The following is an 18,169-nucleotide window of genomic DNA, read 5'->3' on the forward strand; positions in this document are numbered from 1 at the left end:
TATTAGCTGATTAGCGATTCAACCTGATACGGAGCTCGGAAAGAACGCAAAATTCCATATAAAAAAGCCCAACAATTTGATCAAATAATTTTGAAAACCGGGAACCGGTCAAGAAAAAAATCAAATGGGCAGCAGAGGCAGCGCAGCAAATAAATAAATAAAATGGTAAATAAAAAAAATTAAAAAAACGAAAATATATAAGAATTTTAAACTGACATTTAGATTTAGGTTGAATTGAAAAAATTGAAACTTAGAAATTTTTAGAAAAATAACAAATTTCTAAAAAAGGAAAATTAAAAAAAAAAACTCAAATTCAAAAATTGTGTGCGCCCTTTGTAAGGAAACAAAAAGAGTCGAGGAACGTTTACAATGTTCGGCAGCGAAAGCAAGCCAAAGAGGATGATGAAAATTCCCAAATCATCCCCTCCCTCATTCCTCTGCTGATCGTAAAGCTATTTCAGAGCTATTTCATGACCGCTTTTTTCAGAGCTGCGTATTGGGCCTTTTAGAATAATTTAGATAATAATCAAGGACTTAGAATAATAATCAAGGACTTTTGTGATACGAAGGAAGTTGCGACAGCGCGTGGTTGCACAATATAAAATAATTCATTTTAAAATTATTTTTATTAATGTAAATGAAAAAATAAAACAGAAAACAAAGTATTTTTCCCATTTTTCATCATTTCATTCAGTGTTGGTTTTTTGCAGTAGTTTTTTTTTGTTTTGTTTTTTTTTTACTATCTGTACGGCAATAAATGGTTTTATCAATTGTAATTGTGGTCACCATCTAAAAGTGTTTCATCAATCCGTTCACTGTATTCTTACCTATATAGTATATTTTTTGTTTCATGCTTTTTTTTTCTTCTCACAGTGAAACAAGATTTTTAGTGTGTTCTTTTTGTTCTAGAGTTTATATCATTGTTTTTTTTAATATATAATGTACTATATTCATAGGTTTTGTTTATCGATAAACACTGCTATAAGTTAGACGCAGAAGCATTGATTTTTTTGTTTACTCTTACTTTTTTCTCCCACTTTCCGGGTGGCCTTTTTATTCTAACTTCGAAAATTGGATGAAAGTTCTAATTTTTTGTTTGTTTTGTTAATAATTAAGTTAAATGACAGCATGAATTTATCGATCCCAAACATACAGAATTCTGCAGCAAAAAATGTTCACCTCTCGCGTCGTCCCCGAAACGTATAAAGGGTGTTGAGTAATGTTTTCTTCATTTGTTACGTCTCACGTTACCAGTCAAAGGGGCTTTCTTCTCAGTAGTACGCACTTATCGCTCATTGTAATTTCTTTACTTCATTGTTTTTAATGATGTCAGCATGTTTTGCTTTGTTTTCTTTCTGGTATTTTACTTCTCTACTATCACGATTGGTATTTTTTGTTTTCTTTTTTTTACTCTTAGTTGTATATATACTAAATCATTGTTTCTTTACCATATTAGTAGTTGTATCTTTCTCTTGTTTCTAAAGTAGAATGCAAGTGTTTTTTTTTTCTTTTCTTGTTTCTGTCGCCATATTGGTATCGATTTCTACAGTGTTTGCTCAGTTGGATAATCTTTCACAGAATCACACCAGCGCTCATTCTTATTCATTCTACAGTGCGCACTCATCCAAATCTCGCTCACGCTCACACGCGCTGTTTCTACAAGCCATGCACATCTCCCGACTACACAGTATCAAACACAATATCTCGAGCTTCAGTATTTCGCAAATTTTAAGATGTAGGATGTTATTCGATTTGAAAACTAACAAACTACGCATAGTACAGGGGTCATGGATTAGGGAAAAAACGGTTACTATATCGGAAAGAAGAATGCTCTGTAACCAAAGTGGGTGGTCTTGTCGTCACACCAATCTTTAGATGAATACACCAAAGGTTACAGATTTGTAATGCAACTAAAGTGCGAAAGTTTGTTTTATTTTTTCCAATTGACGTCTACGATGATGCGCTAGCCCGTAAACTAAGAAAGCTAATCTGTGTTGGACTATTTGGATGATCTTCAACGGAAACGTACACACTTTCATCAGTCAGTAACATGCAGATTTTAAGACTGTTTTGCATTATTCATTCGCTGACTGGCTGGTACAGGGGGCAGTAGTGTTCTATTGAAGTTCTAGTACAAATTGGTATAGGATATCCGGATCTTCACATCTTCATTTTGTGGCCGATCAAAGTACAGTTTTGTTTTTGTGTTTTAGCCTAAGATTAAATCGTTAGTTTTTGTTTACTCGCTTAACTACGCTTAAAGGTTACGTTCTCTACTGTACCGTCACGCAAATTGGATGTGAATATAGATGAACAATACGGTCGCATTGTTTATGTGTGTGTGTGTGTGTGTTTGTTAGGTTCTTTGTTTTGTATAAGTGAGGATGTGCTCATCTTCATTTCGGGTTCTTTTCTAATGTGTATTTTGTTTCATTTTTTTTCAGGTTGAAGTGCTACATTTATGTATAATTAATTTTTGAATTAAGCAATAATTCCATTATATCTATACTTTCTTATAAATTGTGTTTTCCTCATCTGTCTGCGCTCTTCGAGGCCAACTTTTGCATTTACACATTCTGATGGCCCTTAAACAAATAATAATGCGTGTATGTATGTATGTGTGTGTGTTTTTGTGGGAGTTTGAGAGCTCTCTTACCATCTTTCCAATAATCCCGGCTTTACTGCGTGTATTTATGTCTGTAAATTTTCGCACTAACTAGTCTATGTATATATATATATTCTGCGGCGATCCTTTGGCGCTGAGAGTACAAATTAAAAAAAAATGTTGCCAACAAGGATCGCCCTTTCCGCGCAGTCCGCTTTAGCTTGCCTTACTCTCTTCCTGCGCTTGCATAACCGACAGTTCTCACGTATATAATATTAAAATTATATATGCAAATAATAAAAACTTAGGGAAAGAATTTAATATTATTCAATATTTCGTGAGTCTAGGTTCTGGCCGCGCAAGCGGATCGACGAGCGCCGCTCGGGCGTGTCGTGCCTCGAGAAGGTCGGTTCCGGGTTTGCACTGCCGGCGTTGTTGTTGTGTGGCGGCTGCTGCTGCTGCTGCACGGGTTGTCCTCCGGGTCCCACCGGAACCTGCTGGCCGTCGACGCCCGGTGGCCGCGACTGCGCCATCATCTGGACCAGCCTAGTGGCGAGCTGTTTGCAGGAATCGTTCTTCGCGAGCGAGGCCGTCGTTCCGGTGACGGTCGTGACCACTCCACCCCCGGCCGTCGCTACCATGCTGGTGCCGATCGCTCCCGGATCTCCCGGCTGGACGACGGCACCCGTTTTGTTCCGCTCGGTTGCGTTGTTGTGGCGCGAGGAACCTCCAAACTTCAGCATGTTCCAGTCGAACACGTAATCGTAGGTGTAACCCTGTCGTGCAAACAGCGTTCGGAACACTTTCCGCAGATAGCAGTAGTCCGGACGCTGCGTAAAGTCCAGCTGGCGGCAGTACGACAGGTACGAGGCGAATTCTGGCGGGAAGCCTTTGCACAACTCCTCGATCGGCGTCGACAGCTTCTTCTCGGAAATGCGCTCGTACTTCTGGCGCTTGTTGGCCGCTTTCAGTCCTTGCCAGGGCAGCGTTCCCAGATTGAAGTACATCAGCACGTAGCCCAGCGATTCCAGGTCGTCACGACGGCTCTGCTCGATGCCCAAATGTGTGTTGATCGAGGCGTAACGGGCCGTTCCGGTGAGGTTCTTATTTTCCCGGTACGGAATGTGCGCCATAGTCTTCGAGTCCTTGTACTTTTTGGCCAGGCCAAAATCGATTATGTACACCAGGTTGCCCTTCTTCCCCAGCCCCATCAAGAAGTTGTCCGGTTTGATGTCACGGTGGATAAAGCTTCTCGAGTGTATGAAATCGATACGGGAAATCATCTGGTCTGCCAGCAGCAACACCGTCTTCAGTGTGAACCGTCTTGAGCAAAAGTTAAACAAATCTTCCAGCGACGGACCGAGCAGTTCCATCACCATCACGTTGTAGTCGCCTTCCGAGCCGCACCACTTGATCGTCGGAATGCCGACGGCGCCCTGCAACATCCGGTAGAACTTGCTTTCGATGTGGAGCTGTGGGTGCTTCGTTTTGATACATTCCAGCTTGATGGCGACCTCCTCGCCGGTGGAGATGTTGGTGCCCAGGTAGATGTCACCGAACGAGCCGGACCCGATCTTGCGACCGAGCCGGTACTTGTTACCAACGCGCAGTTCCATCGTGTGTGTCTGTGCGGTCTGTGGGTGGGGGGGTTCTACTTGATCAAGCTTCTTTCAACCGCGTCTCCGGTGCCAATCTCCTGCAGGATGTACTGAAAAAGATGGAGAAAGGTTTTGGGGGTCAGATGGAGTTACTTTTTAGGAGCATGACCATTTTATCGGAATCTTAACCCTCTACAAAATAATTTCGATCTAAAAATTCGTCTAAATTCATTTTTTCAGCCAATTTTTGCCTTCCTCACTGAGGTAAGGCTATAATCCTGCTATAAAAATGAACTTTGTATGAAAACGTCGTAGACCCACCTTCATGTATACATATCGACTCAGAATCGAAAACTGAACAAATGTCTGTGTGTATGTGTGTGTGTATGTATGTATGTGACCAACAAACTAGCTCATGTTTCTCGGCACTGGCTGAACCGATTTGACCCAAACCTGAGCAACTCTCTACGAAATCGGCCGATTTCGACCATTTTTATTTTTTGTATTTTTTTATTTGACTCAAACTTTGTGGGGGCCTTCCCTATGACCAAATATGCTATTTTGCGTCATTGGTTCACCCGTACAAGTCTCCATACAATTTTGGCAGCTGTCCATACAAAAATGGTATGTAAATATTCAAACAGCTGTAACTTTTGAGTGAATTTTCTGATCAATTTGGTGTCTTCGGCAAAGTTGTAGGTATTGTTGAGGACTTTTGAGGAAAAAAATAGGTACACGGAAAAAAAAAATTGCAGATTTTTTTATCAACTTTTTCTTCATAAAAACTCTATTTCCCAAAACACGTATTTTTTTATTTTCGAGATTTTTTGATATGTTTTAGGGGACAAAAATCCGCAACTTTTGAGCCATAGAGAAACATGGTCAAAAAATCTGCCGCCGAGTTATGAATTTTTGACAAAATAGTGATTTTTGGAAAAAATCGAAGTTTCATGCAAAAACAAGTTTGACATTATTTTTTAATGCAAAATTGAATTTGCAATCGAAAAGTACTTTACAGATTTTTTGATTAAGGGCTCCGTTTTCAAGGTATAGCCACCGAAAGTTTGATTTTAGCGAAATATTTGCAGTTTTTCGATTTTTAAAAATAGTGACCATGAGTGACCATTTCTAAAAATATTTTTTTTGAAAAGTTCAGAAAATTTGCTATAAAATTGTCCAAGAGACATTGAAGATTGGACCTCTGGTTGCTGAGATACAGCGGCTTAAAGAAAAAGAAACACGAAAATTTAAGTTTTCTAAGTCTCACCCAAACAGCCCACCATTTTCTAATGACGATATCTCAGCAATTAATGGTCAGATTTTCAATGTTAATACATGAAACATTCGTGAAATTTTCCGATCTTTTCAAAAAAAATATAAAAAAAAAATTTAAATCGAGACTAGCATTTTAAATGGGCGTAATATTCAATATTTGGCCCTCTTAAAATGTTAGTCTCGATTTAAAAATTTTCAAAATATTTTTTTCAAAAAGATCGGAAAATTTTACGAATGTTTCATGTATTAACATTGAAAATCGAACCATTAATTGCTGAGATATCGTCATTAGAAAATGGTGAGCTGTTTGGGTGAGACTTAGAAAACTTAAATTTCCGTGTTTCTTTTTCTTTAAGCCGCTGTATCTCAGCAACCAGAGGTCCAATCTTCAATGTCTCTTGGACAATTTTATAGCAAATTTTCTGAACTTTTCAAAAAAAATATTTTTAGAAATGGTCACTCATGGTCACTATTTTTAAAAATCGAAAAACTGCAAATATTTCGCTAAAATCAAACTTTCGGTGGCTATATCTTGAAAACGGAGCCCTTAATCAAAAAGTCTGTAAAGTACTTTTCGATTGCAAATTCAATTTTGCATTAAAAAATAATGTCAAACTTGTTTTTGCATGAAACTTCGATTTTTTTCCAAAAATCACTATTTTTTCAAAAAATCATAACTCGGCGGCAGATTTTTTGACCATGTTTCTCTATGGCTCAAAAGTTGCGGATTTTGTCCCCTAAAACATATCAAAAATCTCGAAAATCAAAAATACGTATTTTGGGAAATTGAGTTTTAGTGAAAAAGTTGATAAAAAATCTGCAAATTTTTTTCCGTGTACCTATTTTTTCTCAAAAGTCCTCAACAATACCTACAACTTTGCCGAAGACACCAAATTGATCAGAAAATTCACTCAAAAGTTACAGCTGTTTGAATATTTACATACCATTTTTGTATGGACAGCTGCCAAAATTGTATGGAGACTTGTATGGGTGAACCAATGACACAAAATAGCATATTTGGTCATAGGGTAGGCCCCCACAAAGTTTGAGCCAAATCAAAAAATACAAATAAAATCCATTTCCGGTTTTGGTAGAGAATTGCTCACCTGTTGCATTCGACTTGATTTAAGGTCCCATAGATCGAGTTTCATACAGATTGAAGTTTCGATAAGTAGTTCAAAAGTTATGTTTAAAAATGTGTTCTCACTTACATCCGGATCTCACTTAAATGTATGTATACTATGTCCGGATCCACCATCCGACCCATCGTTGGTTAGGTTATCATAAGACCTTTCCAACGAGTCCAAAACATTGACGATCTGGCAACCCTGCCTCGAGATATGGTCACTTAAGTGATATTGATGTACTTTTTGGAAGCCGGATCTCACTTAAATGTATGTAAACTATGTCTGGATCCACCATCCGACCCATCGTTGGTTAGGTTATCAAAAGACCTTTCCAACGAGTCCAAAACATTGACGATCTGGCAACCCTGCCTCGAGATATGGTCACTTAAGTGATATTTATGTACTTTTTGGAAACCGGATCTCACTTAAATGTATGTATACTATGTCCGGATCCACCATCCGACCCATCGTTGGTTAGGTTATCAAAAGACCTTTCCAACGAGTCCAAAACATTGACGATCTGGCAACCCTGCCGTGAGATATGGCCACTTAAGGAATATTCATGTACTTTTTTATTCTGGATCTAAAAAAAAGATGAAATTTGTGTACAGCCATTGCTGGTAATGAGTGAGGAAGGCCCCAACCACATAGGTGGATTAAGTTAGTTTTTATCTTAGAAAAAGGATTTAAAAGAAGGAACCATTAAAGTCTTGGATTTTTTTTGGGTTGGAAGTTTCACTTGCCTAAAAAAAACAATTTTTGATGGAGTCTACTTTGGCTACAAACTAGTCGCATTCGACTTGGTTTAGAGTCCCATAGATCGAGTTTCAATAAAATTTATGTTTCGAGTTAGGTAGTTCAAAAGTTGTGTATATAAATTTGTTTTCGCATATATCCGGATGAAGATCTGGCAACCGTGTCGTAAGTTATTCTTCTATATGTAGTAGTAAATTCTATAGTAAAAAATGTAAAAAAAAACAAGCATAAAATTGTAAAAGGTGGCTGTAAAAACATGACAAAACTAAATAGACAAAAGATAATGAAGGGGGTGGAAGAATATGCCAAATAATACTTCCCAAAACAAACATAACATAAACAAGATAAATGCAAATAATAGTAATAAAAATGAATCAAGAAAAACATAAAACAAACGAAGTAATTTTTTTTTTTTCGTAAAACAATAGTTGCTCAAAATTACCTCCTTAAAACAGTAACAATAAAAATGTTCAATGTTGGAGGCCAAATTTGGAAAGTTTAGTGATAGAATAGTGTAGATAAGGTAGGGGAACAGCATCTAATGCCATCGTGCCTATAATGTTGCCATACCAGTACTTTGACGTTCAATTACAGCTTTGAAGCGTTTTCAACTGAAATCGAGTGCAAAATAGCCTAATAAAAAGTGAGCAAGCAAGTTTCTATACACAGTTTTCCAAATCGTCGCCGTCGTGCTACTTGTCGTACGTGCATTTTGGCCCAAATTGAGTTAAGAACGCCATTTTGTGCAGCTCACAATGCCTCACACCTTTTGACCTTCACAGATTCCCAAAATTCGATTTCAATCCTGAGATATTCAACGAAATTCGAAAAAAAAACTCCGTGCATTTTTGCCACTTTACATATGAAAGTAGTTTCAATCCTGTCGTGCTATCTTGTCACTCCCTGAAAATTGATGCAAGTGTGACAACTGGCCAAAGGGATTTCAGGTCAGAACGCGTTTGCCGCAAGTACAAGTTAGACTTCCGTAAACATTTGTAGTTACAACTCGGGACTCCAGCAACCAACTTCAACCAAACTTCGGGACAATGCACATAATGGTCAGCCAAACAAAACGTGTTTGTTGATGTTTACATTGCGTGCTTTTGTTTTTGTTTGTTCAAGGTCAAATATTAAAACGCGTATTTCTCGGAACGTCGAAATGGCGGATGTGACATGATAGCACGACGACGTCGAAATAAGTTGGTTTAACCCTTAATGAAAATCAACCAATTGGATGGAGTTAGGAGCGAGCGCTTAATCAGCCAAACATATGCGAAATTCCCCTACAATGTACGTGAGACGTTAAAAATCAACAAAAGTGTAGTGAACAGCAGTCGCAGGAGCTAGTTAAATTCCGTAGTAACAGTTCAAGAGGGCGAATCTGCGTTTGCAGAGAGCAATTTGAAATTGATTGAGGTGTTTTTGCTATTAAAAATTGAGAAAAAGAAATTACGCCTTTTTGAAGAACGTGTCTACATTTTCGCCCCACCGTATTGGCCACCCACCCAACCAAAACAACGGTACCGCCAAAAAGCAGAAGTAAACAACAGATTCGCCCTTTTGTGTATTTTTTTCATTTTTCGGGTTTTTAAGGAAAAAAGTGGTTAAACAAGTGGTTATCATGGTGAAACGTTACAGTCAGTGATAATACAGTGATATTTGCAACCTCAGAGTTAAAAAATGGGTCTAGAATGCCTTTAGAAGGAGTCCGATTAAGCTCAAGAATCGTTGAGCAAGGATCATGGCTTTGATACACAGTAAGTAGTAAGTTGGTTTGAGGATGTGGTCTATATTGAAGTGACGTTCCTTGGGGTGTCGACTAGGCCACCCCGCGACGCCGTCATGCCTTCTCAATCTTAACACAGCTTCACTGCCGTTCTACGCATAATTGTCCCATGTCATTTTTTGACGATTTTGACCTTTTATCATTTTTGGGTTTAGTTTTACGTATACTTACAGAAAAAACGCATAAAATCTAGTAATTTGTTCAGAAAATCATTGAAAACAACACCAAGTCTGTTTGTCCCATCGTTGAACTTCTACGCATAATTGTCCCACCATGTATTTTCTATCACGAAATCATTAGTTTTACGGAGTATTTTGTCTTGTTTACCTGTTTATCTGCAAGAGGATTGCAAATAAGGGCGATAAAATGTTAACCGGGGTGATAAGGGACATATAGGGCGAATAGGGACCCACGGGACAATTATGCGTAGAAACACAGAAATCGATCGAAAAATTTCAATCGCGTTTTTCTCAGTTGCCCTTTTTTGAACATGGGACAATTATGCGTAGAACGGCAGTTCAATGGTTAAAAAAATCAAACCATCCACATTAACGACCCCCGGGTCTTTTGTGGTCTCTTTTGCAAGTTTCTGCTCGAACCTAGGAGTCCGAAGGCTTGAATGGGGAGAGCACCCAAACCTCTTTCTACTCCAAGGAACCTTCCACTCCAGTGTTTGAACTGACGACCTTTGGATTGCGAGTCCAACCGCCGCCAGCGATTCCACCGGAGTAGGTTTGATTTGGTGTGTTGTTTGTACTTATGGCATGGAGACGACTCCTACACCTGGAATGACTTAACGGCCTAACAACCAAGGCCGGGACCGACATTTTACTTCCTCATCCTATGGAAGGTTGCAGCAGATGGGCTTCAATGGTTACGGAGGCGATGATTTTGTGCGGCATTCCTCCTAAACCTCCCTACACTAACTTTTTGTCCTGCTCGATCCAGAATCCCCAGATGACCCAAGAACCGGTAAATTATGGAATTTTGAGATGTTGGAGGGTGTTTTCGAATAAGTTTTGTTCGCTTTACATGATTCTGACGAAAACTCAGTTTGCTTACATCTGAGGGTTTCGGCCTTTTGAAAAGTTGTTACTGAATTGTTTGCTATCAATTTGATTCTTGCAGGGCATGTAGGGAGTGTTCTAATGAATGGAATAGTGTAATAGTTTTGTGCCCTAATGAAATTTTTGGCACGACTTCTCAAGAGGTCAGATAACTTTCGGACACTGTCCTAGGAGAGATGACATTATTTTATAAGTAATAGTGAAAACCCAAACTGATCGCAGAGCTTTTGCCCCAATGCAATTCACACGATTTTGTCAGAAAGAACAAAGCGTAACGGTTATCGGATCACAACACATTTGCCTCTCTGATACGTTTTTTCGACTCACTTTAAACGAGCAATCTAATTAGTTACAAATTGAGCAAAATTCTACCTTCATCACTGTCCTAAAATTTACATCGTAATCCAATAAAACGATACGCATACGCACGCCCGGAGGTCAACATCACTGGCGCAGCAATACAGTGAGGCGCCACCGGATTCCCGGGAAATCATGGCTCGCTAGTTTTTCCGCACAATGAGTCTGACTCAGCCAAACTTCTTTTGATGATTAATTGAGTGCACGCTGAATCTGAATCGAAGTTTGCAGATATCCGCAATTCCTTCAAAATACACAGTCGTCACAGATTTTCCCGGCCAGTAATTCTAGAGTGTGTGTCTCAGTTCACTCTGCAATCAATTCGCCCAAAAGTAACAATCAGCAAGCGCAGCAAACCCTAATAAAGGACAGCCCAGGCAGACACATTCGCGCCGAACAGGCGACAATCGCGCGCGACTCCAAGGAGCCCGCCGCCCCGCCGAAATCATAATAACAACCCCCCTCTCTCCCGAACCCTTTTCGGGGGGGGCACTGAAGGCTCGACCGCACTTACCTCGATTCCGTCCGCGTTCTGCGCGACAGAGATGTTTTCACTGCTCGAGGTTATTTTGTTGGCGGCCAGCAGTGTGCTTCTTCACCTGAGCTTACGCACCCGGGATGGCCAGGTTGCCTTCCTTGTTGCTTTTTCGCGTTTGTTTCCTTGGCTGCGGAGAAATTGTGTGGCTCTTTGTAGGGTTTTTTGCTGTATTTTCCAACTCTTTTTTTTTCTTCTGTTGCTGTTGTTGTTGTAGGTTCAACTCGTCCGTCTCCTCCGGTTCCAGCTGCTTCTGGTGCTGCTGCCCCCTTTCGACTCTCGGGGTGGCCACTTACACAAACGCTTCGCACACACACGCACACGCACACACAGACTGTGAGTTTGTGCGAAGAAGGAAGGAAAAAATCATCCAACCTCCAACTATAAAAGCTACAGCCCCAGTTTCGGATGGCCTCCGTTGTTCAATGGTTGTCGATTTTCAGCATAAATTTCGCTGCTTTCAGCACACACTTCACACCACACTGCTGCTGCTGTCGATGGCAATTTTGGCTTTTGATTTTTCTGCTGCTGTTGGCTGTGAAATGCGCGAAGGCAATTTCAATTTCAAAGTTGCTGCTGGCTGACTGGCGTTGAAAATCTTCGCCCCGTCGACCCGTCTCTTCGCTCTCGGTCTATTTCGCGGACGGACGGTCTTGTACCCCTGAGTTGCGACGACGACGACGACTGGATGATGACGACGGGCCCGCACACACAAACAGCGATTCGATGGGTATGCGAGAGAGAGAGAGTGTGTGAGAAACGCGTAGAGAGGAGGCGCGCGTACGGTTTTCCTTTTTGGTGTTCCAACACACCACGACGACGACGACGGCGACGACCCTGCAACTCTACTGCTGCTGCTCACAAAGAGGGTCTGTGGAAGGAAAAATGTGCGGAAAAATAAGAAGATGGGAATGTAAATATTGGGATGACATGGGACAGTTTTGGAAAACAAAATTAAAATTTGTTTTTGGATTATTGTGTTACAAAATATTACATCTAATGAAGTTTAAAACTTGTGTAAAATCTGATGTGTAATCTGCATTTAGTTAAATCAGTTATTTTCTATTTTTCGGCCAAACTAGAGGAACAACATGTGATTTTATTGTGTTTCAAGTTCTCATATTAAGTAATAATTTGCTTAACCCTCCCCCGTCCATGGTTACTTCAGAGCACCAGCTGTCAAAGGCAAACTTATGGGAAATTGGACGAGCTTTTCGGTAAAAATATTTTCGAGGCTGAAAAAACAAGACTGTCATATACATAGAAATTGTCAAGAACCACAGAAAAAAAAACATTTTTTCAACATTTTCATTTTTAAAATCGCTGTATCATCCCATGGATTGGACATAGGACAATGGTCAATATGGAGACTTTAATGTAAAATTGTCTGGGGAATCGATTCCCACTTTCGGTTTTTGAAAATGTTGACGTTTAGACCACTTTTCAAAAAAAATAGGTTTAGTAAATAATTTTTGTATTTTTTTAGGAGAGACATACCATCCTGCATTTTTCGTCAGTCTTTAGGTAACATTTTATGCTATTTCCTCAAAAATTTTGAACGAAAAAAAATCGTGACATCACTCTAAAATTTCACCTTTAAACATAAAAATCAAAAAATCTCTTAAAAATGGCGTGTATTTTTCTTTCAGTGTATCTTTTTTCGGAAAGCCCGTCAAATTTCCTACAAGTTTGTCTTTGAACACTTTTTGATACGATGCAACGGCTTCGAGATACAGCAATTTTTAAATTACGAAATACGAAAATATTTAAATAACTTACGCCCTTCTCAAAATTCATTATCGAGTGCAACTGGCTCCATATACACAAAAATGGCTTATATAGGCCTAGGATACCATGTCTAAAAAGTTTCATTGAAATCGGAGAGGGTCTGGTACAAAAGTACCAGAAAAATTACTGATTTGAACTGGAATTGCTAATTATTTTCCTCGTTTTTAATGAAAATGGGTGTTTGAGAGTTTTAAACACATTACAAAGCATTTTCAAACAACTGAACCAATAGTTTTGAAGAAAACGAGTTTTTGTGGTTTAAAAAAAGTCGCTCTTTTTCCTGATGCACCATCTTCACCGACTTCAAATTTCATTTATTTTTATTTATTTTTTTGCACCAATTCGATGATTGTGGGCCAAAGTAAAGTACCAAAATTTAACCACTTACTATTTTTAGGATAAGCAAACAGCTCGTTAGAGGGTTATTATTTATTGAATTCAGTGATCACTTTTGCAAGATATTCAAATAACAGACATAACTCTTGACAGAGTTGTCAGATCTTAATTTTTTTCAGCTCGTTGAACTGGTCTTTTCAATACAGTAGTTGTTCGGTAACTGGGCTGCTTTTTAACTGGGCGCTCGATAACTGGGCCGTAGCCCAGTTAAAAAGCAGGACAAACGTCAAAAAACCAAAACAAACCGAAATGACCGAGGGGTTAATGGATGCAAAAATCATGTTCAATAAATAAAAAAAAATCTATTTCAAACTTTTATTTGATTTAAAGTCACAATATAAGAGATATGAAAAGTAAGCAATGAAAATAAATTTGAGTAACTTTTATTTTTATATTTCATCAGGAAAGTATTGAGCATCGGTGGTCCCCTCGTTATCTTTTGTTCAGCCCAGTTAACGAGCAGCATTCGGTGACTGGGCTACGTTCTCAGCCCAGTTACCGAACAAGTACTGTACACTCTAAAACTTGCTGATTTTGAATAGAAACTTGTGGGAACCCCAAGACGGATCGAATGAGACCAAACTGGTTTAAATCCGTTGAGCCAGTGCGAAGATAATCGAGTTACAAATTTTTGTCCACATACCTACACACAGACATTTGTTCAGAACATGATTCTGAGTTGAATAGTATGCGTGAAGGTGGGTCTAGAAGGTCAAATTAAAAAAAATTCTAGCCTTTCCTCAATAAGGTGAAGGAAGCAAAAATGATTAAAATCCACATTTATCTTACACTTTTTTTTTGTTTGAGAGCTATTTAAAATTTAAATGTTAATGGTTTCAAAAGACAACCTAAAATATGTCTGGAGTTTTTTTTTAAAGGTTCAATAAACCAAATTTCCAGTTTTTGCTTTTCGGGTGTTTTTGAAACAGCCATGAGTCAAGGTTCAAAAAAAAAAAAACAGCCAAAAAGCAAAAACTGAAAATATGCTTTATTGAACCTTTCAAAAAAAAAACTCAAGGCGTCAACTCAATTTCACCTAAAATTTCATCAAATCAAAAAAAAAAAATAATCTGGTCTTCCACAATTGGGTCCTAAAATTAAGCTTAGATTGTTTACAACGATAAAGCTTATTTTTCTGAGATCAGTAGTGCGGTGCCTGTGTGGACGCTCAGTCCTGTTTTTTCGTGTTATTTTCCGTCTCTTTTGTGTCGCTGTTCGAGTGCATGCGGTGATTGGTCATTATAATTAAATAATGGCATCAGTAGTGCGGTGCCTGTGTGAACGCTCAGTCCTGTTTTTTCGTGTTATTTTCCGTCTCTTTTATGTCGCTGTTCGAGTGCATGGGGTGATTGGTCATTATAATTAAATAATGGCATCAGTAGTGCGGTGCCTGTGTGGACGCTCAGTCCTGTTTTTTCGTGTTATTTTCCGTCTCTTTTGTGTCGCTGTTCGAGTGCATGGGGTGATTGGTCATTATAATTAAATAATGGCATCAGTAGTGCGGTGCCTGTGTGGACGCTCAGTCCTGTTTTTTCGTGTTATTTTCCGTCTCTTTTGTGTCGCTGTTCGAGTGCATGCGGTGATTGGTCATTATAATTAAATAATGGCATCAGTAGTGCGGTGCCTGTGTGGACGCTCAGTCCTGTTTTTTCGTGTTATTTTCCGTCTCTTTTGTGTCGCTGTTCGAGTGCATGCGGTGATTGGTCATTATAATTAAATAATGGCATCAGTAGTGCGGTGCCTGTGTGAACGCTCAGTCCTGTTTTTTCGTGTTATTTTCCGTCTCTTTTGTGTCGCTGTTCGAGTGCATGGGGTGATTGGTCATTATAATTAAATAATGGCATCAGTAGTGCGGTGCCTGTGTGGACGCTCAGTCCTGTTTTTTCGTGTTATTTTCCGTCTCTTTTGTGTCGCTATTTGTGTACATGGGGTTACTGGATTTCTTCTGATTCGTGTTGTTTTCATCTCTTTTGTGTCGTTGTTTGTGTGCATGGGGTGATTGGTCTTCTTCTTCTTCTTCTTCTTTTTTCTTTATTTTTAGTTCGCGCGTTCGTTGGCCAATGAGTTTATTTTTGTTCTCTTTACATAGTTTTCGATAGAAACGATCCGAATTCTTTTTTTCGAGACAAGCAAGTCGTATTGCTGGATTAAGTCCTTTCTATATCATCGATGATCGGAAGGCACGCCGACGAATATGTTTTAAGGCTTATGATATAAAATCATTTTAATGAATAAAGCCCTTCTTACATCACCGTTGATCGGAAGGCACGCCGACGAAGAATTTCTGGAGGATCGCGGTCGAATTAATACTACCTTTAAAATTCTAGATAGCTATCTTTTGGATTCGATTGTGAGTAGCGGGACTTCGCGGTTACTATGCAACGTATTTTTTGGAGTCTTTTTATATTTTAAATTTATAAGTCCTTCTTTTATCATCGTTGATAGGAAGGCACGCCGCCGGTTAAGTTCGTTTAAGGTATTGTTTTAATTTCATTACAATCGGTTACGTGGTGTCCTGTTTTCTTTTCGTTTATATTCGTTGATCGTAATAATTTATTCCAACTGGCAGCTTTAGTATTAACTCATCTACTATTTTTGACATTTGCTCGCGTTATCTTGATTGTATCGACAGTAAAAATATACTGATAAGTCCAGCCCATAGCACTACCGCTCGGTTGGCACGCGTTCGATTAAAACAAACTTTTTAGATAATCAATTATTTATCATTCCGCAGCCGGCTGCCTAAGATTTAAAATTTCAACCGATAAACAAAATGCTCATGGTCACATCACTGCCACTCGTGAATCCTGACCTCATACCCATCTACTAACCCCCTCAAAACTCATGTGATACTTTGTCGGAGAAGCAGTCGATTGGGCGGTCTCTATCACTCAAGTATCGGACTAACATTCCCATCCACTTCCCCGTGACCCTACCACTGGTCGTGGCCGGCGCCGGTATTGATCAGCATGATAGGGGCCTTTGAGAAGTTGCGAAGCGAGGAAAGATAGCACCCACTCATCTTCCACGGCTCGTGGATGTAACTTCTGGAGGTCCTGGTCAATAACGGAGTAGCAACTGCGGGTGGGCACCTATGCTTATGCTTATGCTTAACGATAAAGCTTATTTTTCTGAGTACAATAACCCTTTGTACGACCACAAAGAGTTATAAAATGGGTTTAAAAAAAAATTAACCTCGCGGTCCTTCTTTACAGAAAAGCTCCTACTTGACAGCTCGTTCCAAGGAAACCATAGTTGATCCATTAAAAAATGGATCAGAAAAAAGTGATCAGAAATGGTTTTATATCATGTTTTTTACCGTTGTATATAAAAATTGATGTAGGGCTTTACTGCCCCTGATCGTATAAATGTCCCATATGAATTTTCATCGATTCCAAGTTATTGATGCAGTTTGGTTCAAAGTTGTATGCTCTTTCAAAAGAGCCTATAACATCCAGTATTTTGTTCTAGTAATCAGGAGAAAATTCAGTTTTTTCGTGAAACCGTAACAAACTTTAAATGCGTTTTTCTCAGCTTGCTGTTTTTGCATATGGGACATTTTTGCGAACATGGGCAGTTTAGTACCCAATTGAAAAGTAATTAAATTAAGAACTTGACGTATGGGGATTGGAAAATTTCAAAATCTACGATACATTGACGCTTACATAACAAAGGTAAACAAACAACTGCTTAGCAACGTATATCATTCCAGCAAATTTTCTAAGTTAATTGTAGATGACGGCTAAACTCAAACCTCGATGGTTTGACATCAACTGTTGTCAAACGAACGGGGTCACTTTTTAATTTGACACCCCGTTTACACGGAGTTCACACACACAACCAAACGTTTGTTTTGATAGTGTGCGTGAGCGCCGTGTAAAAAGTGACAGTTCGTCATTTTTTAGTTTAACTTTGATCAACCAACGGTACAAACTTAAAAAAGTTTCAAACTTTGTGTCAAACGAAAAAGTGACCAACCACCGGGGGTTGAGTGTATCTTCAACCACTTACCTTAGAATATCTAAGTAAAGTAAAACAGATAAGTTACTAAGGAAAATACGTAACTTACGGTCGTCATTTACAATCAACTTAGAAAATTATGCGTACTTATCGAAGTAACTCATCTATAATTTAAGCTAGGTGGTAATCTAGCGTCATCTTCAAATAATTTGGATTGACAACGCAGATAAAGCTTTAAGACAAAGTTCCTAGACAAAAAATGTAAAAATAGAACTGAAAAAACATCATAGTCACCAAGATAGTCACTCATCAAACTAATAAAAACAAAACGTGTTGAAATTCCAAACTTGAGAAACCCGTTCTCCAATCTTCAAAAACCAAAACAAAAATTCCGTTCCCAGCCCCACCGTGTTTTCCTCGACACGACAAGTGCGCACTTGCGCAAGTATGCGTGCCGCCTCATCCTGTCAGTGTGTGCGTGAGTTGTGGGGGGAAACATGATGGCTGACTTTGCCGTTCGCCGTCTCTTTCTTTTCTCCACTTTCTCTCTCTCACTCTCGCTCGCACAACTTGAAAGACGACGATGGCGAACGAAAAAGAAGGCCCTCTTTTAGCCCAAATGGCCACTGAAGACCCGCACAAAAAAATCGAATTTTTCCAGCTCACCTCGACGGCCACCGGTCCAGTTCCAGGCGAATCACACGGCACACAAGCACACGCATCCGGTTACGACCATGCCGGACACTTTCGGACGAGATTTACTGGCGAAAAGCGACACTTTCCGAGGAGGTTGGAGCAGAGAGAAACCACGAGCCACACACAAAAAACCCCAATCGAAAAACACGAGCTGGGCCTGCTAGGGGAAATCTACCCATTTTAATCCTAATAAGCGGTCGTGTTTGAATGATGCTGGATAATC

General features: G+C 39.3%; 1 protein-coding gene across 1 annotated transcript; it reads right to left on the reverse strand.

The window, feature by feature from the left end:
- Positions 1-861: 861 nt before the first annotated feature.
- LOC6034874 (casein kinase I) lies at positions 862-18,104 on the reverse strand. Its single transcript, XM_038252276.1, has 3 exons — positions 17,917-18,104; positions 11,086-11,977; positions 862-4,313 (listed from the first exon to the last, which is right to left on the reverse strand). The coding sequence occupies exon 3, from the start codon at positions 4,219-4,221 to the stop codon at positions 2,929-2,931; it is 1,293 nt and encodes a 430-aa protein (XP_038108204.1). The 5' UTR covers positions 4,222-4,313; positions 11,086-11,977; positions 17,917-18,104; the 3' UTR covers positions 862-2,928.
- Between the last annotated feature and the right edge of the window lie 65 nt (positions 18,105-18,169).

This window comes from Culex quinquefasciatus, chromosome 2, assembly GCF_015732765.1.
Source record: "Culex quinquefasciatus strain JHB chromosome 2, VPISU_Cqui_1.0_pri_paternal, whole genome shotgun sequence".
In the NCBI taxonomy this organism is placed as follows: domain Eukaryota; kingdom Metazoa; phylum Arthropoda; class Insecta; order Diptera; family Culicidae; genus Culex; species Culex quinquefasciatus.

Bases quoted from the DNA above. Each gene is read 5' to 3' on its own strand.
- LOC6034874 (XM_038252276.1), bottom strand. From the start codon at position 4,221: ATGGAACTGCGCGTTGGTAACAAGTACCGGCTCGGTCGCAAGATCGGG.